A 24,690-nucleotide genomic window follows, 5' to 3' on the forward strand; every position below is an offset into this window, starting at 1 on the left:
CCTTCACTGAAATTCTTACCAAGTAACCATACCTTTCAATAAATGAAAAAGATAATTTTTCATTGCTCTCTATATAAATAGAGTGGCTTCTTAATACGTAACTTCATGACAGTTTTTCTGAATACAGAAGATTCTTTTTTCTAGTGTTAATATTTATTAACAATTAAGAACAAAATAATTTGTTGTACCTGAGGTAAAAATTCTCTTGCCAGAGCTAGTGCTCGTCTGTATGCAGCATCCCCTGCTTCATTCTGTTCTACCACATGGCTAATCAATCCTATTGACTTTGCTTCCTCACCATCCACGATGCGTGCAGAGAAGATTAGCTCTTTAGCCAAAGATACTCCAATTGTACGAGGTAATCTCTGTGTTCCCCCTAATGTTTGAAAAAAAGAAAAAAAATACAAATGTTAGTTTCACTAATTCATCTATCATAGAAACAGAGGTGATACTTGTTCATTCCAAATATCTTCACTTCTAATTCCATAAGCATTTATACGAAGCATAAAGAAATTGTACTAACATACAAAGGCATTCTCAATTGCCTTTTTCAGTTCTAAAACTATGTTTAAAATGAAATAAATTGCTCTGTTTCTCAGAAAACATGTAAACAGATGTAAAGAGCTGAATAGAATTTGCTTGATTACAGACAGACTACTTCACCTCATATTCAGCCAAATGCTAAAGGAAAACAGGTTCGCAACTATAACCAAAAAGTTGACTTATTTTAAAAATCTGTATATTTACATGGTATTAATAATCACAATATGAACACTTCTGAAGAACAATACTCAAGAAGAACATGTACTCCAGGAAACAGTAGCCAGTGCTAAAATTTCCATGTATTGAGGACAGTAAACATTTCTTACATAAACTAAAGACAAGGTATTTAAAATGACACATTCTCATCTTCTTTTTTTCTGCAATAGTGTTGAAATCTAAAGTCTTATCATAAAAAATATGAAAGAATAATGATGGATATAGATGAGTAGAGAAGGACATCTAACCTAATTTTCTTACTGTGTTAAAAACTTATTTGGTGTTTTGAGGTCAATAAGCAGTAACCGTATTAATCAGACACGTGTAGATTGCTTACTTATACTAAAAATTATCTAGAATTAACAAACTGTGATGGTGTGAGCATAACCATCATCAGAATTGAAATACCAAAAGCAGTTATTTGTATGAATTATGAACAAAAATGGCCTTCATCTGGAACTATGTATTTTGAACCCATTCAAGAAATTCTGAACAGAATATCTGAAAAGAATATTCCACTAGGACAGACTGTCCATAACTTAGCAATTCTTTCCAAATAGCTATTTCTCCAGCAGTATGCTAATATATTTAAAATACAAGAGGAATATTTACAAAAATTTTCAAGGACAGCTGGTATAACACTGGACAAATTTATATTCAATTAATGTAAAGCAGAGTGACTTCCAATAGATAATGGTAGACTAAGCCAGTAGTATAGATCTGTAGTCATTCAATTCTCTTTCCTGACATAAATATACCAAATGAAAACAACAAAACCTTTCTGTGATTCCATGATCCAGCTTTCAATTATTACTTCTTATGAATCACAAGATTCAGCACAACCGTATTTCCTTCCATAAAAGCATACTTCCCTTTGAACACATTACATCATAGAAAAATGCAGGGAGCAGGCACAATTTACACCTTATGCCTTCCTAGAATATTAGAAAACCATGATATAAAACAAAAACCTGATATATGTTTTTCTGGGGTGAAATTGATGGAACTAAAAAAAATGACTATACTCACAATAACTACAATAAAAATCTGTGGAATATCCACATTAGTAAAAACAAGCAATGTGATATTCTGTACAGTCCTAACAATCCAGGATGACTGTAGTAAGACCATCATCATAGTCAAAGATGACAGGCAATAGAAAGATAAACTCCTACTTGTATGTTCTGTTAGTTCAGCTAAGTGGGTGACAGTGCTAGCAGAAGAATTTTGCTAACAGCACCCATCAGTTGAAACACAGAATTTAAAGAAAGCCATTATTCTAGAACATTTTTATGGGGGGTAGAGGCTGCGGGTGGAGACTGAGGGGGGAGAACATCTGAACAAAACCCCTTTTAAAATACTACAGACCCTAAACAGTATGCTTTCCTATTAGTCTTGACTGCCTCACTGGTAAGATTGACAGAAAATTACTTAAACTCCAGCTATAAAATTTAAATCTTAACTAAAGGCCACAAAAATATGAGCTGTGTTTTCAAGAAGTTTACTGCTTTAGGATACTAAACTGCACTGCCACTACTGCAAAGGAACATTTACTGACTTCTTGTTTTTTGCTTTTTTAAATGTTGAACAAGTCTTTTCATTTCTCACCGAAAGAAGCTTTCATATCCTAATTAGTATCTATTCTTGAACACATTTACATGTACATCAGAACATTGCAGATGTCTACTCTGACTCTCTTTAGGAATAGTTTACTCATAAACTATTGCTTTCACCCGAGCAATAGAATCCAGATGAGCATCAGGCTTGATTTTTGATTAAAGAAAATAATCTGTGCAATTCTTAAGACCTGAAACCGTAAGAATCTACTGATTCCATGACATCTGTTTCTTCTTTGTTGGTTATGCCTGATATTTTTTTCTGCTTAACTATCTTCCCTTCCTTCAGTGTTTTATCTCTTCTATTACTGCTTCTACCAGGAAATCTTGAAAAAAAAAAAAAAATTAATTGTGTAACAGCATTTCATAACTTTGACAAAGAAATGGATATGTTTAAGCATGAAATACTGTTTATAAACGGAGAAAAAAAAAGTATTCTTGCCAGTGTCTTACATAAAAATGATTAAAGAACAAAAAAAAGCAGACTCTAGTCTATGTCATTTGGCTGTCTCCCACACTGCAAAGCCGTTAAGCAGAGGAGCGTGTTGATTTACATTCAAAGAGTAGAATACAGCACTTCACTGCATGAATCATATGTACTCACTGGTAGGAATAAGATATATGCATACATAAAAGCAATAAGATAATTAATCAAATTCAAAGAACACACCAAAGTACACTTAAGTTACATCCATTTATGAAGAAAATACAGAAAGGACATTGCAGACAGACACTGTGCTATGGTAACACACTAAAACAAATTATACTTGCCAACCACAATCAGAGTGAAATGGAGAAACACCCAGTCTTCAAAGATATTACTTAACCAAGACATTTCATCTAAATGTAGAGGAAAATCAGACTGACGAATACTTGCTTCTTCTCAAATTTAAGGACATCTCATTTCAAGGACCAGTGATCTAGTATTGCTCAGTGTGCTGATAAAAGTATTTGACATACAGTTAGAATGCAAATGCTTTCTTATCTGAGACAGTTTATATTTAATGTTGTGATAGCTGTAAATGACAGTCTTAGATGACAGTAGTCTGTGTGGAAAGACACAGTAAATACAACACTGTTGTGTACTGGTATGAATACTGTTAAATGTTTTTTTTTTTCTTAACAATTGATTCTCTGTGAGTATTTATTTACTGTTAGCAATTCATCAATTACAAAATATGTACACAACTGGTTTGGATTAAGGGAATGACGTAATAAATTCCCAAGCATGTATCCAACAAGATGAAGCAACTAGCTTACTGGAAATAGATTCATCTTTCTGGCAGAAAATATCTACAGCCAGTAGTTTCTCATAGCTCAAGGCTCTGTCAAAACATATTGGATGAAATCCTATTTTGACAAAAAAAAAAATAAATCCAAACTTAAATTTAAATTTAATAATAACTTTTATTAAGTCAAGTAAAAATTATTCTTTCTATTGCATTCTTCACAGCATGAGCTTTGCTTGACTTTCATTGGATTGAGTTAACTCACTTCTATCCAGTTTTGTCTTTTTAAAGATTCCTGCACCTTTGTTTTACTGATAAACAATGGTGAAATTAAAGTACACCAGCCACAAACTTTCTGATTGTCTTAGTCAGTCAAATATATCTTATGGGTATATTTGTGATTCTTACACACAAGACTGTGAAGCATAGGCTTTTCTACTTTTCCACTGAAAACCATCAAAAAATGGAATGCAAAAACCTACTGTTATTAGTATCTAACCCTTATTTCATAAGAGTGTGTATTTTAATGTAAGATTTTTCAGTCATGAAAATACTATGCCAAATTTACATGCAACAAATATTTTACACTTCTAAAATACCTGCAGTCCATTGCTAAATAAAGCAATTTTGAAAAATATCAAACGTTCTAAAAGCCATAAAGACAATATTTAACAATGATTTTTTAACAGATTATTTACCAGATCAGGTCTTGATCCTGCAAGGATGTAAGAGTTTCAGCTAACTTAAACCTAAGAATAAATTATAATGGGATCAGACATCCCAAATCCCTTCAAAAAAAGAAAACATAAAGAGCCCATAATAGGCATGAAGTAAGTAACTAACTACTGAAATCAGCTTAGGCTGGTAAGGACATCATCAAAGATGCAAAGGACAAGGTGAAAACCACATGAAGAAAAAAGGAAACAAAATGCTATCTCATAAGACAAGAAAAACAGCAAGCTGACAGAGTAGGCAATTAGGCAAGGCCTCTCTCATTTCTGGCCTTATCAGTAGTTTGGAAAATGGGCAGAGACCTGGAAGAAATACACTGCTGAGCAAGCCCAAGACAGTGGCTGAAGCCTGATTCAGAAGTTGCTTCAGGTCTGTGATGACTGAGAACAGAAGCAGTAACCAGAAAGGATTTAGCGGGAAGCTGCCATAAGGGCTAGTGGGATTTTATCTCACCAGTCAAGCAAAAGAAATCTCTGCAGCAATCTCAATCACAGCTTCACCTAAGATTGAAGGCGATGGAATTCCAGCTACCTACAGCAGCCTGGCAGCTGCAAACCTCAGCTCCAAAACTTCCAACCTAACCTGAAAATTACTTCTTATTTTCACAATCTGTTTTATTCATCTGCATCTGTAGATTGGCTTACTTAAAAATCTATTAAAAAATGCCTGGAATACATCAAAACTTCATGTCTGAGTGGCTAGAAAGTGGCAGCTTGAGTCAGTAGAATGTAGTACTTGGCTTGAAGATGTGGGAAGGCTCAGGATTTGTAAAAGAAAGTATAAATATATTCTCAGAATTCACTAGCAGTTAAATAATCACAGCCTTTGTACAGAAAGATGAAATTATTACGTAATTTAGAAAATATGATTTATTTTCAAAGTAAGTAATTCTCTTGATAATTAAGAAAGATTTTAAAAAAAATGGTTTCCCAGCAGATACTTGAATATATGAAATTAATCTGGAACTCAATTTTAAAAGGCATTCCAAAACGGATTCTAGATCTGGTGTGAGGCACTTTCTACATATTTCCATCACAATTGCTGTACATTCTGCTCCACCTCCAGACCTTTTGCACTGCATAGACTCTACGGTCAGATCAAACATCAATTGGAAAGCATAGGTTTGTGTTATTCCTCATGAACTCCCATGTCTCACAGCTTTAGCAATGCATTTGCTGACAATTAACATTATCATTTTTTCCTTGAATTATTTAAGAAAAAAAAAAAAAAGAGAGAAATACATAGGGCTATTAGTCAACTTATTAAATTTTACATAGACATAAGCAAATGCAACAAAAATGAGCTCGCACTAATTATTCAGTAAGGCCAAATGCGTTTCTACTACTCCAGATAGGAACTTGTTCTTACTGTCCTTTAGGATGCAGTAACAGAAAATGAACTTAAGAAAAATTAAAAAGTACATACACTTTACAACATAACTCATCTTGCTGTAGATAGAAATTAATGGCCCAGGAGAAGGCATTTTCCAGTTTCAAAATTACACCCACACATTTATGAAGTCATTACTGAGCTGGAACAGGTAGGAGGTTCAGAGCAACGCTGTTCTGAACGACCGTACTTAAGAAATCATGTGGACTTTATGAGTAATGCCAGGCAAAAACTTTTGTAAAACCTGTATTTGAAATAAATGATTTTATAGTTCTTATTCTTAAAGTTCTGGATTGATTACAGCACCTCAATTTTCATTAAGGACAGACAAACAAACAAACAAACAAACAAAAATAAAAATACAGAGACAGGCCAAGTAAGAAATACAGAAAAGTGGATTAACACAGTGTTATCCTATTTTCATTTACACTCAGAATGAGCTCGCAGTCCCAAACTGACATAATTTAGCTGTTAGTAACCAGAAGTCAAATAAATAAACAATAAGCAAGCAGAACCAGATTACTAAATCTGAAGTATTTATTGGTAACTTTAATATTCTCTTCGCTTCAGTGCTCTCTATACAGAAGTCTACCACTTTGTCTATCCAAGTAGCAAAGAAACCCATTACAACACTAAACTGCTACCCTTAATTCCATTCCAAACTTGAATCCCTTCTCCCATCCTGTAAGTCTACTTACAACAATTCCAAAGCAATGTCTTTTATTTATAAGCTTTATTTAAGAATTTACGTTTGAAATTAGTAGTCTTTGAAAATCTTTGGCTTCAGCAGCTCTAAGGAAAAAATAATCAGTGGTCAATTTTGAATGGGAGTCCAGGGAAAGCAGCAGAGCTACTGAAATTGTAGGACACAGAGTGGCTAAGGAAGTGCAACTCCTGGTATCTATCTGGACTTGTGCGAAGTACTTGATACAGTCCCACACAACATTCTTGCCTCTAAACAGGAGAGATGTAGTTTTGGTGGATGGACCACTCCATGGATACAGAATTGGCCAAAGAGTTGCGGCCATTGGCTCTATGTTCAGGCAGAGATCGAGAATGAGTGATGTACCTCAGGGGTGTCTGTACAAGGGCTGGAACTATTTAATATCTTCGGTGGTGACACAGTTTGCAGATTGATACAGTTTGCAGATGATACCAAGCTGAGCGGTGCAGCTGGTACTGCAAAGGAAGGAGATAATATTCAGCTGGACTTTAATAGGCTTGAGAGAGGAGTGCATGCAAAACTCAGGAAGATCAACAAGGCCAAGTGCAAGTCCTGCAGCTCCACTGAGGCAATCCAAACATGAATACAGGCTAGGACGTGAATAGACAGCAGCTCTGCAGAGAAGGACTTTGGGATCCTGATGGATAGAAAGCTGGATATAAGCGAGCAGTGATTACTTGTAGCCTGGAAGCACAACTATATCCTGGGCTGCATCAGGCAAGGAGAGGGATTGGATTGCCACCCATTCTGCCATTGTGAGATGGTGCATATCCAAAACTGAAGTCCTCAGGCAGAGCAAGGGGGAACTCAAACACCTCCCTTGCTTCAGAGGGCTCTCTGGCTGAGACTTGGGGTTGTTTAGTGCAACGAAAAGAAAGCTACGGGGAGAATTCATAGACACCTTTCAGTACTTAATGGGGGCCAACAAGAAACACGGGGAGAGACTTTAGCAGTGTGCATGAGAAAGGCTAACAGTTTAAACTAAAAGAGAATAATTTAAGTTATGTAAAAAGACTAAATTCTTTACTGTGACAGTGTTTACATACTAAAACAGGCTGCTCAGAGAAGCTGCAGATGCTCCATCATTGGAGGTGTTTAAGGACAGTTTGGATGGGGCCCTGAGCAGCCTGTCTAGTGCAAAGTGTCCCTGCCAACAGCATGAGAGATGGAAGTGGATGGCGTTTAAGGCCCCCTCCAATCCTAATCATTGTATAACCCTACCTGTAAGAACAATCACATAATAACGTCTATTAGAAATTAACAGTTAAAATAAATCCACCACAAATGTAAATAAAATGTAAACATGTATTCAGTGTATGTTACAGGATATTCTTTGTACTAATTTCAGGCAGTTAGATATTTGTATGTCTAGCTTTAGACAACAGAAGACTATTTTTTTCTGATGTACATTTGAAGGTGACTCTTGTTCTCCTGCAGATAATTACCATTTTATTTAATTCACATTCTTAACATTTTAAGAATAGCTTTTAAAAATTTTGACTACAAATTCTACCCCAGCAAGAGCAATCAGAAAATTGTGTATTTTAACATTGTGCTGTTTGGGATTACTTATGTGTTTTTGCTATAGAAAACTCTGTTACATCGAATTCTAATAAAGCTGTAATTCCTAAAAAAAAAAACAAAAAAAACCCACCACCAACAAAAACACACAAAGACCACCACCACCACAAAAAAACAAAAAACAGAAAACAACAACAACAACAACAACAACAAACCAACCAAAACAGTAACTGACAGGGAATTAACAAAGATAGAGCTCAAATCAGCAATTATTCTTAGGCTGTAGCCATCAGACCGTTACAGTACTAATGAAAGGGACTGCATTAAGAAAGGTCATGGTCACCTGCTGTCATTCTTCTCACGTGCTGCTGTGACAGAGCAATGCAGAAAAGAAGTCACTACTCATAGTATGCAATGCAAGAGGACAGCACGCAACTGTAATTCTTCTCCTATACATGAAGAAGCTAATGCTAATTAGATTCTTCTGCTACCTAATCACGGACCTTTGCAGTTTTAAGGATCAAAGAAATTAGATATTAATTTTGTTTTTCTTAGATCCTACTTGCAAATTACAGGATGAGAGACAGTTGCAGCTATATGTACTAGAAATAATGAAGAAATGAATTTATATTGCTACAATGACCTAGGATAGCAGCTGGGAACACAGCACTTGTTAAAAAAAATGTATCTTTGATTAGCTTAAGTTTACATTAGAATAGTTTACCTCAAGGCCTAAGGAACAACAAGATAGATAACACCACTTGCTTCTCACTAGCAGGTCTCATCAGGCAGGACCATTCTGTCCTGAGCAGATCTTGGTGCTGACTACTTTCTGCCTTCAGAAGCAGCTATAGCCTGGCTGCTGCTCCAAGTCTGGCATCACACAAGGCACTTTGAGATCCTCTGACCCTGCTTGGGCAACAATCCACCTGCTCAATGGTAAAGCTCCCCTAAATCCGTAGCAATTTAGTCACATTTTACTGGAGCCTGGATACTTCAAAAGAGACTTCAAAAGCTCTTCAAAGAGACCTTCAAAGAGCATATGGCAAATAAGCAAAGAAGTTAAAACGGGAATTTCTTTAAATAAAGACACTTCACCCTTGAAATCCATACAGAATCATGGAACCTTTAGAAAAAGAAAAGATATGCTAAATAAAATAAAAATCCCTTGTAGATTCAATTTGCCTGCAAGAACTGGAATTTCGTGACCAAGCATAAAACTGCCCCACCTTATTTGCCTTGGTCTTTTTTTTTTTCCTCACAAAAAGCAGAATTTTTAAAAACCATCCCCATCTCCCCTTCCTTTTCAAGCCAGATGTGTTTCACCTCAACAGACTCCTTTCCAAGCTGCTCTCATTGTAGCATTTCTTCTTGTATGAGACCAGCAAAACAGAGCTCAGAAACCGAAAGCCCTTATCGTATCTTCATTGTCAACTCTAATCAAGCAGGGCTGTATCCTCCCATGCGTGTGTAATTTAAGGTCACACAGAAAAGCAGGTGTTCTGTGGAAACAGACAATGGAACATCATACCCCTTATACTTTCTACAAAACCAAATATAATTTGAGGTAAGTCATATTGCAATATTACTCTCTCAGTCCCTCCTGCCTGTTTGGTCATGTATCAATTTCCTTGATTGCTTTTGCTTGTTACTTTAGAAGTTGAAAACATCATTTCCAGTGAAACAAAATACCTAATCTGAAACAGAACATTTTGTTTATATCACTTGACTTTGACTGATAATTTAGTACACTTACTGACCTGAAACTTCAATTATTCTGATAGCCCTTCCTGCACTCAAAAATGTCTTAATAAAAAAAAAAGTACCATTCTTCTTCAGTCTGCTACTCATACTCAAGCTATGTACTACTTCATGATCATGAAACTTCACAGAAAACAAATGCCTGTTATTTGCACTAACAAAAAAAAAAAAAAAAAAAAAAAAATCAAGAATTTTTATTATTATATGTTATATATTATATGCAGGTATTAACTGCATTAGTATATTGAGCTAAAAGTTCAACACTAAACTAGGTTCCTTGATCCTCTTTTAGTTTGGATAATTTTAATCTCTGCACAGACATTCATAGTTCTTGATACCCAGATGCAAAGTGTCAAAAATAACAACTAAGCCTCTGAAACACTGAATTCTACGTTTTTGGTGTTTTTTTTTTTTTTTTTTCTGAAAACTTCAGTATCTACACCAAATACATTGCATCCTGTCTTCCTGTTTTCTTTACCATTCCACAAAACATCCACAGTGTTAACAATTGGTTGTAATGAGAAAAATTAGCAGTCACCAGTTAACACTGTTTTTTTTTTGAGATCTCAAATGACACTAAAATACAAAAATATCATTAATAAAAAGCTAAAACTGCCTTTTGATGGACTTTTTCCTATAAGCTTTTAATTCCGCTGTGTATGAGAACCCGGGGACAAAAAGACACTCTTGGTCATAACCTGAACATACATTAGAAGAAGTGGAGGTGGTGAAGAAAAGAGAGGAATCCATTATCTCAGAAAGACAGAAATCTGTAACAGTTGGCTCAGATAAGTCTCCACAGCCAGAGAGGCTCTATGAAGTGATAAGGGAAACAGTTCTTCAGCAATTATTTTGTCCAACTTGTTTTCTTCTGAACTAGCTTCTGCAGCTGTTTTTTTCAGGCAGACTATATAATCACCATTTTATTCATTGAATTTTCTGGAAATTGCTGCAAAATATCAGACGTACCATAAATTACATATTAATTGGAGAACTATTTAGTCTTCTAACATAATACGGTCATAACTCAAAATGAAATGGAAATAACTGAGCTCCCTATTATTACTCACTGATGATGGGATCTCAAAATGAATGATATATTTTTATCTGCTTAAAATTTAATGTTGACCATTTAGAATTTTTTGTATCGCCTTGGACTGATAAACAGACTCTGCTTACTTCAATGTCTACAACTATATGCCTGTTGAAAATGGAGCCACAGTAAATTACCAAAATGTGCTTCAGTTTCAGAGAACTGTCATATTTCATTCATCATTTACTATCCTTTCTGAGACTTCAGCAGATGGGTCAGAAGCGTTTACTGAGAAACTCATCAGTGTTCTGAAATGCTACAATGAGAATCATACAATATGCTTAAAATGAGAAAGACCGTCCTTCTTCTCTACAGTGCAAATAATCTGTGTCTGGTTCTTACGTGAATATTCTAAAATCAGTTACTGAACCTCTGGAAGAAATTGCCTGGATTACAGTTACAGCACTATCACTTCCTTCATTTATTCTCTCTTTTTTTTCTTTTTCGTTCATCTACTATTTTATCCATGCATAAGACTGGTTTCACTTCTACCCTTACAGTGGCATTCACAGGTGGCAGCATGAACTTCCATGTAAAAAAATGTTTTGAAAACATTTAACTTAAATAATGCTACAGAGCAGAGAGTAATACTGATATTGAATTATACTGAACATGAATCTAGTATTTTTGATCTTACGTGCTTCAAGACTGCTGAATAGTAATATTGCTAAACACAGAAAGTGTCCACTTGTGATATTCCTAACAGACTGCTTTTGCTATTTTATTTATTGATATATAAAAAACAAAGAACTTGAATAAGCTATTAAGAGCCTTCCTTCTACTTGTTTCCCCCTAAGTAACAGCAACAATTTTACTTAGAACTTCCCACGTAAAAATAAAAGGTTTCTTTTGAACAAACAGCAACGTTTTCGAATTCAAATCAACTGTTCTAGCTGTAAGAAATAGCTCTAAAATTTTGATTTATCTTTAACACAATGCAAGAATATTTTAGGAACAGAGGGAAGTGAGATATACTAGAAGCTGTTCTGTAACTTCTGTGGTCACTACTAGTTTGTATCTGACAACCACTGGTAACTGGTAACTGGTACTGTAACTGGTTCAACTGGCCTTTCTAACAACAGAAAGATAGAACCTAGCCTGCTATGTCTACACTCCTAAAATTCACACACTCGATTACAAGTACCACAAATTAAAATGACACAGAAAAAATCTCAGTGTATGCTTCATCCAACAATAGGATTTAGTTTATAAATTTATAAAATAGGATTTTCATTATAGAAGAGTAGAGACTACACTGTTTAACCATTTAATGTTTTCTCCAAAGACAACCTACAAACAGGAGGTGAAGGAAGCTGTTATTAACTGTATTTTTATGTTCTGGACAGAACATAACTATCTCATTTGCTTCAAGAAAGTTTTGGACAAATAAACTTACCATCACCACAGTGCTATTGCCTATCCATAGATACTTACAATATTTTTCTGGTAACATTCAAGCAAGATTAAATATTATCATCTTAATGCACCTGTATTAAACATAAGGGACAAATGAACAATCATATTCTCCAAACGAAGCTGGAGAATGTACAGGAAACAGGGCATTACGTTTGTTTCATACAGCTGGAAACAAAATACACAAAATATTAAATAACGGATTCTTTAAAAGAGCTATCATATGGAGGAGGGTATCCATGAAAAAAATGTGATGATATAATACATCGTGTTTCATAATGCTTATGAACAGAGCAGACAACTTACCATGGGACATTATGGTGACAGTCAAACTAGCTAGAGCTTTTCTGCTACTCTATCAAAAATCTGAATTCATTAGTAAGTGAAGTGTTCAGTATAAATACACTTGTTTTCATTGAGCGGAAGGTAGGTGGGTTTCCTCTGAAAGCAGCTGTTTCCTGCTGGAACCTCCCTTAAGTTCACTAGACATTTCAGTCTCTGAAGCTTAGCCATGAGAAGTGCTCAGTTTAATCTACTGCAGGACTTGCAAGCTTATAGTTGTGTGGTGGACAGATCAACTGAATAACGTTGAGAAGCACTGGGACGCCCAGCCAGTTGTCTAAAGTAAGCAAGCCTCTGGCCAAAGTGGGTATCCAAGGCCATGAGCCCAAAGGATAAGCTAGCAAAGGGGTCGGTCAGTTCTTCAGGTTTTCTTAACAGAGGCCACTAAATCAGAACCTCCAAGGTTGCATTTAAGATTATCCTTATGGTTTTGAAGTTGAGTGGGAAACCTATGCAAAAGGTAGATAGGTCAGGGAACCAGCTGGCCAAGCACCTAGAAAGCCTCAGACTTGATACAATTCATTTGTTCAATTTTTCTTCATTTGTTTCTTACTAATCCCTCTCGTCTTCATTAGTAAAAAAATTTCTTACTGTTTTTTGACATAATAGCTACCACTAAGGTAATAGGCTTTTCATTTGCCTTTATCTTTCACCAGAAAACAAAATGGGCTCAGTATATTATATATACCTTTGTTTTTTCCTCCTGCAATTACTGTCCACTCTGTCTCCTTCAATCTGTTATCATTAAGCTCCCCTTCTGAGATCAGTAGCTTAAATTGAAAGTTAATAATTTTCCTGAGTTCTGACAATTTATAAGAAATGGGCTGAGGTAGCAATTTCATACCATACCAAATTCTAGAAGCCAATACGAAACCTCTATATGGGGATCAGGTAACACTAAGAGAGTTTGCAAAAGAGTAGATGTTAACCATCTCATCTCAGGAGGAGAAACAGCTATGTGCTACTTGGTTCACTTTTCTAGTACTCCCTGCATGTTAATACAAAGGAGTAGCATTTGTCTTCAAAGTGGCTTCAAATGGCATATACATCCTGGCTAATTATAAAATAAAAAAAAGATCAAAGGTCTTTTATGTTGTTATAAATACGTAATATAATTTTTCTAAGCTTCTATGTGAAGAGAAAAGCAAAGGGAGTATTTCACCCATCTCCTAGATTTCAGGTTATCTTATTCATATTACCATAGTCCTACTGTTATTGTTGTGATTAGGTTTTAACAGTCTTTCTTGTTTTCATGCTTCCTGATAACCAGATTGGGTTATCCTGACCACTCACACCACTCTGCTCAAACAGATTAAATGGGCTGTTCATCTAATTAGATACTTCAACTACAAAATAATCTTTGGATTGAAAAGCAAATATGGAATTATGCGAGTTCCTTGCATCATGTGATTATAGTTTTTCTTTTTAAGTGCATCTTCTAATAATCTTTCATTTGTCTGTGTAGCGAGTTTTCATTTCACATCCACTTTAGCTTCCTTTGTACATACAGTAAACAGATCATCCTAAATCTATTCTTTCCTTAAAGCAAAATGATATAAATATGAAGTGAAAGAATGTACAAAGTAATGCATCAAGATAAGGAGCAGGCTTAAAACTCTGCGAGCTATACTGAATAGCTTTATGCCAATGGCTAATTTTTGAGTGCTTCACTTTTCAATCCTAACATGATTTCAAAACGCTATTTATGTATTTATACATGCCTCTATAATCTCATTGGTATTGCTCCTTTTTTTCTCAAAGGTCAAGTGTACAAAAACTATATAAGGTATACTCCCTGTAGCTGCAAAGCAGTGGATCTCATAGATTCTGTTGCTAAAATATACCACTACCATTGCTACAGCGACACTGAATACCATGAAAGGCACAGCACATGCCATACTTGGGTATAATGAGGACAAAAGAGTAACACAACTTGTGAGGTACAGGAGCACTCAAGTATAAGACTAAATTATAGTAAGGCAAAGAAATCCAGTTTTAAAATTTATTAAATTAAATCGTCTATTTTAAGTTAGAACTCTTCGTCTCCAGGAGTGAATACAGATTAAGTAGCACTTAAATAAATAAATTTTGCCCCTCTTCTGAAACAGATAGACCCTTAGAAAGTGCTAGCTCTGTTTCAGTTTCCGAAAGAGACTGTTTCAGTGAGCACTGCCATTCTGAACATGCCACCACCCAAACATCAACTCACAACATTCTATGACTCTATGATTTCTCCATTTTCAGACTCAAGCTGTACCATGATGTTTTCCCCATGTGCTCATAGACTGGTCAGGCCTCCCCAGCATAACAGCACTTCAATATGTCCTGCTTACTTCCCACTAGCTACTGCTTTCTCACATACAGTCCTTTCAGTTGCAGGATCACCTATCAATGTTATCAATCTAGAAAGCTTCTCCCAAATCCCCACTCCTCCTGCTGTTCCACTTCCTGATGAAGTGAAGTCCTCTATCCTATCCAGCTGATCTCAGCCTGAGGTGAAGCAGTTCTGCAGACAAAAGGAAAAAGAAATAGTAGCAGGTAAGTCATCAGAACTGAGTAAGGCAGCCAGACCCACTCCTGGATGCAAAACAACTACCTCAACTGAGAAAAAGCAATGGGTGATACCGGAGGATGATTCTCTTCTGAGGGATACTGAAGCACCCATTTGTCATCCTGACCCATAAACTAGAGAGGTCTGCTGCTTGCCAGGGGTCTGTATCAGAGATCTGACACGGAACACCAGACTTTGTATGTGCCCCGGACAACTGCCTGCTGCTGCTGTTTCATGTAGGCATCAGTGACACAGCTGTCACCAACCTGAAGAACATCAAGAGGCACTAGATGAGTAGTGGAGCAGCAGTGAAGAACTTGGGAGCAATGGTAGTCTTCTCATCCCAGGTAGGGGAATGGGGAGGGAAAGGGCTGATAGAATTAAGAAATCAATAGATGGGTAAGGGAATGGTGTCTTGAACAACTATTCTGTCACACAACTAGTTTTGAGAAATCTGAACTTCTGAGGAAAAGGGAAGACCATCTTTGGCAACAAGCCTTCCAATTTAAACAGAACGCTTTAAATTAGAGTTGCTGGGGGATGAGATCCACAAACCACAAACCATTTCACCTTGAGGCTGATGATGGTAATGGGTGCCCTGGGCCTGGTGCTGGATCACAGGCCAGTAAAACAACACCTACGGTGCAGGAAAAGGGAACTTCAATTAGTAAATCAGGCTCAATGGAAGCCCAACCCAAATGCCTTTACAAGAACGCATGGAGCATAAGGAACAAGCAAGAAGAGCTGTATGGACGTGCATGTCTACAGGGCTATGATGCCATTGGCATCACTGAGACATGGTGGGATGGCACTCACAACTGGAATGTAGGAATAGATGAGTATAAATTCTTTAGCAAAGACAGGCAGTGGAAAAGGGGAGGAGGTGCTGCCCTTTACATCAGTGACCACCTGGAGTCCATGGAGCTTCACCTGGAGATAGATGAGGACTTGACAGAGGGCTTATGGGTTAGGGTTAAATGAAAGGCAGGGGAAGGAGAAATCACAGTAGGAGAAATCTGATACAGGCCACCTGAACAGGAAGACCATGTGAATAACGCCTTCTAGAAACAGATAGGAGCAGCTTCACATTTACAAAACACGTCCTTCAACCACTCTGATATCTGTTGGTGGGAAAACACAGCAGTGCAACAGAAATCAAAGAGGCTCCTGGAAGGTGCTGATGTCAACTTCCTCTTCCAAGTGCTACAGGAACCTGTGAAAAGGAGCTACTGAGTAATGTGAAGCTCTCAAGAGCAGCACTGGCTACAATCACTACAAAATGGCAGAGTTCAAGATCCTTAGGGTGTCAAAGAGGGTGTGCAGGAAGCTTACTACTCTGGACTTCAGGAGAACAGACTTTGAACTCTTCAGGGAACTGCTTGGCAAGGTGACATAGAATAAAGCCCTCAAGGAAAAAGAGACTCAAGAAAACTAGTCAGTATTCTCAGCCTGTTTTCATAGGGGAGGTGCTCCAGCCCACTGATCATATTTTTGGCCCTCCTCTGGACTCTCTCCAACAGCTATCTTTCTTGTACTTGGGGCTCCAGACCTGAACCCAGTACTCCAGATGGGGCCTCACAAGAGCAGAGCAGAGCAGAGCAGGACAATCACCTCCCTGTCCCTGCTGGCCACCCCTCTTCTGATGGAACGCTGGATACCATTTGCTTTCTGAGCTGCAAGAGCACACAGCTGACTCACATTCAGTTTTTCATCCACCCAGACACCCAGGTCCTTCTCCAAAGGGCTACTCTCAAGGAGTTCTTCTCCCAGTCTGTACACATATTCGGGATTACCCTGACCCAGGTGCGAAACCTTGCACATCGCTATGTCGAACATCATTAGGTTCACACAGGCCCATCTTTTGAGTTTGTTAGGTCCCTCTGGATGGTGTCCCTTCCTTCTACTCTGTCAACCATTACTGCACATACATCTAAGATCTGTAAAACCCATACTGCATATATTCAGCTGCTAAGGATAGATAGGTAGTGCCTACTGAAAATCAAGAACCCAAAGGATATTTCAGAAAGCCGTATAATATTTCATTCTTTAATTCTCCAAGGTTTTCTTTCTCATAATAACAATGCTTGCTGCAGTATGTTTTATATCTTTGAAAATGACTTCTAAAATTCTTACGATTCACTGATGAAATTGAGCAAAAAACGTGTAAGTTTTCAGAAGTGTCAGGACTGTTAACGCTGAAACACTAGCTTGAATTACAAAGAGGCAGATGTCAGCACTCTGTTAATTGCTTTCCCCTTCAGTTACTAACAGAGTAACTGAACAATAAAATTTTGACTATTAATCTCTTTGTTATTTCATCTCTAAAGTTAACTTGCAAAAAATATATATATAAAAAAAATTGTTGTGATGTTTCAAAAACATCTAGCAAAAAAAAAGGCTTTTGATTAGCAAGTGAATAATTGCATTTTAGGTTAAACCAGAAACCACAGAATGATAACAGCATACTGAAGTTGATCCTTTCTAACTCCTAACATGTCAAATACAATTTGCTATAATAACTGCACCATGACTATGTTTTATTCCTTTACTACCTAGAGATCATAGAATCACAGAATATCAGGGATTGGGAGGGACTTTAAAAGATCACCTAGTTCAATCCCTCACCTGGAATAGCAACACCTAGATTAGGTCACATAGAACACATCCAGGCAGCTTCTGAATGTCTCCAGAGAAGGAGACCCCACAACCTTTCTGGACAGGCTGTTCCAGTATTCTGTCATCCTTCCAATAAAGAACTTTTTCCTTATCAGGAATAGCTTTGAATAATTTCTCTAATACTCATATGCACAGTAGATTACAGAAGGAATGAATATAGTTTAAATCTCAAAACATAATATAGTTGTTTTTAACAATAAGGAGTTGTATTTGTCAGTTTGGCCCGACTGTAAGGATAAAGGTTGCAATTAAAACATGAATTATATGAACTGGAGCTACAAGAGACAAGTTGTTTCACTTGTTAGTACAAGTATGTCAACATATAGCATCATCCAACAACGAGTTTCTAAAACTGTCATACTCTGAACCACAACTGAGTCATCATACACATCTTAAGTTCCATCTCTGAAGATCAAAGCTAAAATTTCACATTGTTCGATATGAAGTCATTAGAGTATAAAACTCAACTTACTTCACCACCTAAAGCCTCAAACTGTCACACACGTATTCGTAAACTACAATATAAAATTGTTTGAAAGCTAGTATCTCTGCTTTCTGAATTGTTTTACAACAGTGGAGTAATTGGTCTCTTCAGACAAACGATCATCTCATACACAATGTTAGCAGAAGTGCTCTTTTTAGGAAGTATTACATGGTTCGGGATACACTTAAATTCCTCATTTAAAAACACTTGAACTTCTTAATTTAAGATACTGGTAAAAATTTAAAAAGTAATATATTATAAAAGATGAAAAATACAAAATTACTGTAAATGATCAGTGCTGTAAATACAGTAACACTATGGGAGAATTTTGATCAGCCCATTAAACTAGTTAATGACGCCTGAACTGTGTTAAACAAACATATATTACATCTACAGACTGCTGTAACTGATGTTTCTGGATTTTACTGCTACAAAATAACTCATGAACACTGCAACATATTAAAAATTTCTTTCAATTAAATAAAACTACATACACATTTGCTAATAAAGCTACCATAACCAATATGTTAACTGCAACATTCATAATTCTCTGAACTTCTGTTAAAAACAAATTTACTTACCACAGAATGATTGATTTAAAAAAAAAAAACAAAAAACAGAGATATCTATAATACAGGTATGCAGTGCTGGCTATTTTTTAATTTAATATCTCATCTCCCCAAAAGAATGGGAAAAACACATGAATACCATGCATAATACTTTAATTTTAGGGCTGACATTAACAATTGACTTTGAGCATTTTATGAATTGGCTAAACAAGAATAATCACACAAATCAGAAGAAGTTTAATCTCATTTTACCTTACACTCTTCTATGTAAACTGATAATTATATAGGGCACTCTATACTGTACTCTAGCTGTAGTCTTATACAGCATAACAAATATATGTATTTCTAGCTTCACATTCCCACTTGAGATAGCTGGATCTGCAGTTATTAAACACACAATGTATACAACTACTTGCAATCACAAACTTCACATTATTAAACAAGTGGCCTAAAGCCAGGTATTTCTCCAGTTGAAAGAAGACAGAATTTCAGCAGTAGTTACAGGGGGAAAAATGTGCACGCAGAAAACCTAACAATAAACTGCTCTGAAAGTATGTGGGCAGGAAATACAACATCTTAAACAAAAGTGAGAAAAAAAAACAGAGTAGTAGATTTGGAGACTAAATATCAGAGAGGAATACATAAACATCAACCATGTGAGCACAAATGCAAATACGAGCTGGAGCTGACAGGGCAGAAAAGAACATCAGCAGCAAAAAAATGACAAAGGTAACTGGGTTCATAGTGAATGAGGCATGAAACGAAGTGACAAAATATAAGGAAATTGTATGAAAAAAAGATATAAAAAGGCTGAAGTATTATTCAATGCTTTCTTTGTCTTGCTTTCTGTTGGCAAGGTTTGTCTCAGGCTTATCAAGGTTCCTGAGGCTCACAGTAGCGACTGGAGGAGCCAAGTGCAGTTGAGAATGATTCAGTCAGGCGTCATTTAAGCATCCCGAACATAGGCAAGTCTGAAGGGACAAGATGGGATGCATCTGAGAGTGCTGAGGTTAATGTGTCATACTGACACACACTGCCTCATTGGCAGTTTCTAGGGTTTCTTCTTTCCAAGATGACAGCAATCAAAGTGCGCGACTGAAAGACAACCAAAACACAAATGTCATACCCCACTTCAGAGAGGATCCAGGGAAGTACAAGCCAGTCAGACTACCTATCTCTATGGAAAGATGACTGCACATTTCATTTGAAGTTATTTCTAGGTGTGGGGAAAGCAATGCCTGGCCAACTTGAATGCTGAGATGGTTGATTCAGTAGATGTAGGAGTCAAAGAACATACACCTTAAATTCTACAAGATTTTGACACAGACTACCAGCATATGTAGCCAAACTAGAGGTATAGGTTGAATAAGTGGAATATCAGACAGATGGAAAACTGACTGTCTCAAGAAAAGCTCATCATGGGCCAGCAGAGTCTGACTGCAGCCCAGAAAGCCAACTATGTCCTGGGCTGTAACAGAAGAGAGATGGCCAGCAAGTGAGGACCCATCCTAAGTATTGTGCTCAGGTTTGGGATTCTCAGCACAAATAAGATGTGGAGCTGTTGGAACAGGTCCAGAGGAGGGTCATGAAGATGATTAAAGGCCTGGAGCACCTGTCATATGAAGAAAGTCTGAGAGAGCTGGGCTTGTTCAGCTTGCAGAAGACAAGGATTCAGGAAGACTTCATTAAGGTCTTTCAGTACTCAAAAGGAGCGAACAAGAAATTCTGGCAGAGACTCTACCAGGCTGAATGGTGATAGGAAAAGGGGCAAGAGTCTCAAACTAGAAGAGGGAAGATTTAGGATAGATGCTGGGAGGAAATTCTTTACTCAGTGGGTGGTGCAGCGCTGGAACAGTCTGCCCAGAGGAGCTGTGAATGCTCCATCCCTCGAGGTGTTTGAGGCCAGGTTAGACGGGGCTCTGGGTGACTTGATCTAGTGGGTGGCAACCCTGCCCATGGTAAAGGAGTTAGCACTAGATAACTTTTGAGGTACCTTCCAACCCATGCCATTTTATAATTCTATGTCTACTCAAAGTACATGGACAGCAATTCAAAGATCCACTGTAGGCCATCATTTGTTGTGTTAAATATTAGAGGGAGGGGGATGTCAGTACTGTGATCATTATTGTTTAGCAGCATCAGCCACAATACAGACAGTGAGACAGAGAGCTCAACAAAACACAGGAGCAATCAATAAAGTGGAGAGTATGGCTATTTTTAGAGGGATCTCAAGAGCTGGAGAAAGAGGCTGAGAGTAACTTAACATCTTAACAACTTAACAAAGTGGATGCACAACTCTGCTGCTGAGATGGAAAAATACCATAAAGCAATATCAGATGACGAAAAGCAACTGCAAAGAGGCCATCCGGAAATGGATACAAGCATCAGCTGTGTGCTCTTGCTGTGATGAATGCTGAAAGTAGCGTGCCTGCCAAGACAACACCATGCAAGTCAAAGAAGGTGTTTCACCCAGTGGTACTCATGGGATCACACCTGGATTACTGTGTTGAGTTTTTGGCCCTTTAGTACACTGACAAGTTGAAGTGAATATAGCAGTGAGACACAGTAAGGAGGCTGATGCATGATATTCAAGAACAGAGTGAGGAAGATGGTCTTCTGTGGCCTGGAGAGGAGGAAGTCACAGGGATAATCTAATTGTTACTGTCAACCAAGTTAAAGGGTAGTTATAGAAAATATAGAAACCAATCCAACTTGGCAATGCACAGCAAAAGACTCAGAAGTAAAAAAACACGTGTAGCAGCAAATGAAATTCTAAGAAGTAGAAACAAAATCTCTACAATGAGGGTTGTCAAACCAGAATACATACTGCTCAAAAAAAAATGATGAACAGCTAAGCTTGGAGACATTCAAAATTGGAGAGTAACCTGATTCAACTTCAAAACTGGCCCTGTTATAACACAATTGAATAATGCTACACCCAGACTGCCTTTCCAGCCTAAGCTATTCTATCAGTCTAAAATACATATGGGAAGTTCATTTTGTATGACAGTAGTCAGATGGGTCCAGCTGTGCCAGGAGAAGAGAATATTCTTCAACTACCAGTGATACTGCTTATAAAACTGACTGCTAAAATCTGAACTAGATTTCCTGAGATTGCTTTAGTCTGAGTGACTTAAATTGTAGGGTCTCTGATAGCCCTTTTATTTCAACTACAATGAAGAAGAGCTTGCACAAGCTTTTCTGGAAGTAGATCTAATATGAGTGATGGCTTCTGGAAGTAAGATGTTGATGAGGGTAAGACAGTAAGTAATGATCTTTTTTTTCAGCACACCTGCTTCTGATATGCTGACACCCATCCATGTGACTATTTTAAATGTTGAACCAATCACATCAGAAACAAAGTTCACCGTGGCTTGGTCATTATAACTTACATTCAAAGAAGCAATTGCTCTCTGTCAGGTAACACAAAGATCAAATTAGCTAGTATGAGTGAGGGCAATGAGCAAGAACTTACAGAAAAGGGTGTCAATAAAATATATGAGTTTTATCAGCACTAGTCTTGCACTGACTGGTCCTTTACTGCTCAGAGAATTCACAATTGCAGACACTAGTAATGATTGAATAGTTAGACAAAAAAAAAGTTACTTATATCACATGAGCATCACTCAACTATCAGGTCTCTGCTGCCTTAGAATTTACAGATCTTGCCATGCAAAATCAACTCAGTTGTACAAGCACTGAACAAAGCAGAGATTTAAGGGAAAGAAAGACCAGATAAATGAACAGAAAGAAAACTGAAGGTGTGTTATTAAAAATATATCAGTTACACTGAGCACAAAAAATCCCTGATTAGTAAAAAGAGACCAGAAGAGCAATAAAGTCAGGTCCTGTTCTAAGAATTCATTTCTGTCCTCTGTCATAGAAAAAACATGTGGGCTACCTTGGAGGTAGACAACACAAGCTCTTTTGTTCTAGGGCCTCATACACTCAAATGAGTCCTACCTGTACTAGAGAAACGTATCAAAAACTATGTGCCATTTATTCACCCTTGCACTTAAAAGTTTAAGTTCATAGTTTAAATAGATTCTTTAGCTTGTTTGAGGTTGCTCAGTCAACTCTTGAGGGTTTTTTAGACTATATGGGCATCAAAAGATGAAATAATTAAAAAACTCACAAAAGTTTGGCCTTCTTCAGTTCAGTAATAAGCCTTTTCATTTATTTACATTTTGCTGTAAAATTTTCTTATTGTTTCAATATGGGGAAAGCAAGACTAGCCCATAAAACTGCGAACTTAAGATTGGTTCACTAAGAAGAGTTCTAGTAACACCTGCATCTGTGACATAGGGGAAGCATAAAAAGAAAAGAGTGAAAAACTAGCAGGCCACGAAAGGGTTTATTAAAATCATCTCAACTAGTAAAAAATGTATATATGAGATCCACATCAGGCTGTATGTACTACATTCTCCATTATCTACCTACAATTCCTCTGACAGTTAAAAACCTTCTTTTTCCTATTATGCATCCACACTCAATTGCAGTATCAATCAGTTGTTCTTCAATTCAATTAAACTCTGTTACAAACATCAGATGCAAAATTCAAAAGTACTGAAGAAAAGCTATTTTTTTCTCTACTTAAAATACTTTGGGAATGCCAATGGCCATTCAGTACTGCTGAAAGACAGACTTAGGTTATGATGTTTATGGTCAGCCTTCAAATATTTGATGATCAGTGTATGAGAAAAAAATTTCAGCATTCATTCTCCAAATGTCACAGACAGTTTCTTTTCCCTGTCTTTCTGAGCTTGCCATTTTTCTCTTCACATCTTTTATTGATTCCACTTTACTTCTATTGAGCAAAATATCAGTGTAACGCTTTTTAGTTGTTAGTTTAATCCTACCCATTCAGTCTTACTCAGAACAGACTGAATCTGTTCTTTGAACAACAGCAGAAGTGCCAGTACCCACAATTCACTTCTCAAGCTCTGATATGTACACCTTTTTGTCTTCTTCCTCAACGCATCTCATGCTCAGAAGCAGCCCTTTGTTATAAATAATATAAAAGGCTTTTATTTTTCTCAAAAAATTCACCTTTAAAATTTTCCTTTACTCTAACAACAAAAGAGATTACATCACCAATATACCAAAACCATTGTCTATTACATCAAAGAAAATAGTCTTATGGTTTCCTTATATTTTGAAACCATACAATGCATCTTTTCTTACATTTACACTTATCGGTCATCCTCCTCCCCTTTTGTACTATGCCTTACAAAAAAGGGTTCTCATCTAAAAGAGAGTATTCACATGCTACAACAGTATAAATGAATGATAAAAAATATATTCTTAAACTCATTTTAAAATATCACATTAGAAATCACAAGGTAGGGCAGCCACACAAACTTCTTTACTTGTTTGTTTGCTTGTTTGAAAATCATGTTTGAAATTTGAGTGAGTTTATGAAGTTCAAAGCAAATGGCAAATTAACAGATTGCCTTCTCTTACCTCACTGCAGACAAACAGTCCAGGTACAAATACATCACTTTTTCCATCATGCAACATAACTGCCTAATTCTACTGCATTAACTTCATGGTATGAATAATATTAAACCCAAACACTGATTCATAAGACTATAAAACTAGAGACTGATGTGGAACACAGTTCAACCTCTTTTTATCCCATTGAGATAAAGTGATTCATATAATAGGCATTTTCTGAATGTCTGAGAAACTACTCCGCAGGAACTCCTCCATAAAATATGGTTTAAAGTATCATACAAATCCTTAACTATTCACAAGATTTGACATACAGACACACAATAGGGTACCAAAAAGAAGTGCTCTAATACAGCAATTTAAAACGTTAGTTCTAA

General features: G+C 36.7%; 1 protein-coding gene across 1 annotated transcript in view; it reads right to left on the reverse strand.

Annotated features, from left to right (window-relative positions):
• AUH (AU RNA binding methylglutaconyl-CoA hydratase) overlaps window positions 1–24,690 on the reverse strand; it is a 112,537-nt gene that overhangs the window by 4,598 nt on the left and 83,249 nt on the right. Inside the window, exon 8 of the mRNA XM_042866121.1 lies at window positions 189–376. Coding sequence (XP_042722055.1) covers window positions 189–376 — 188 coding nt within the window. The remainder of the gene's footprint in view (window positions 1–188; window positions 377–24,690) is intronic.

The sequence above is a fragment of the Lagopus leucura genome, unplaced genomic scaffold, assembly GCF_019238085.1.
Source record: "Lagopus leucura isolate 7727_CA_CO unplaced genomic scaffold, USGS_WTPT01 Super-Scaffold_810, whole genome shotgun sequence".
NCBI lineage: Eukaryota > Metazoa > Chordata > Aves > Galliformes > Phasianidae > Lagopus > Lagopus leucura.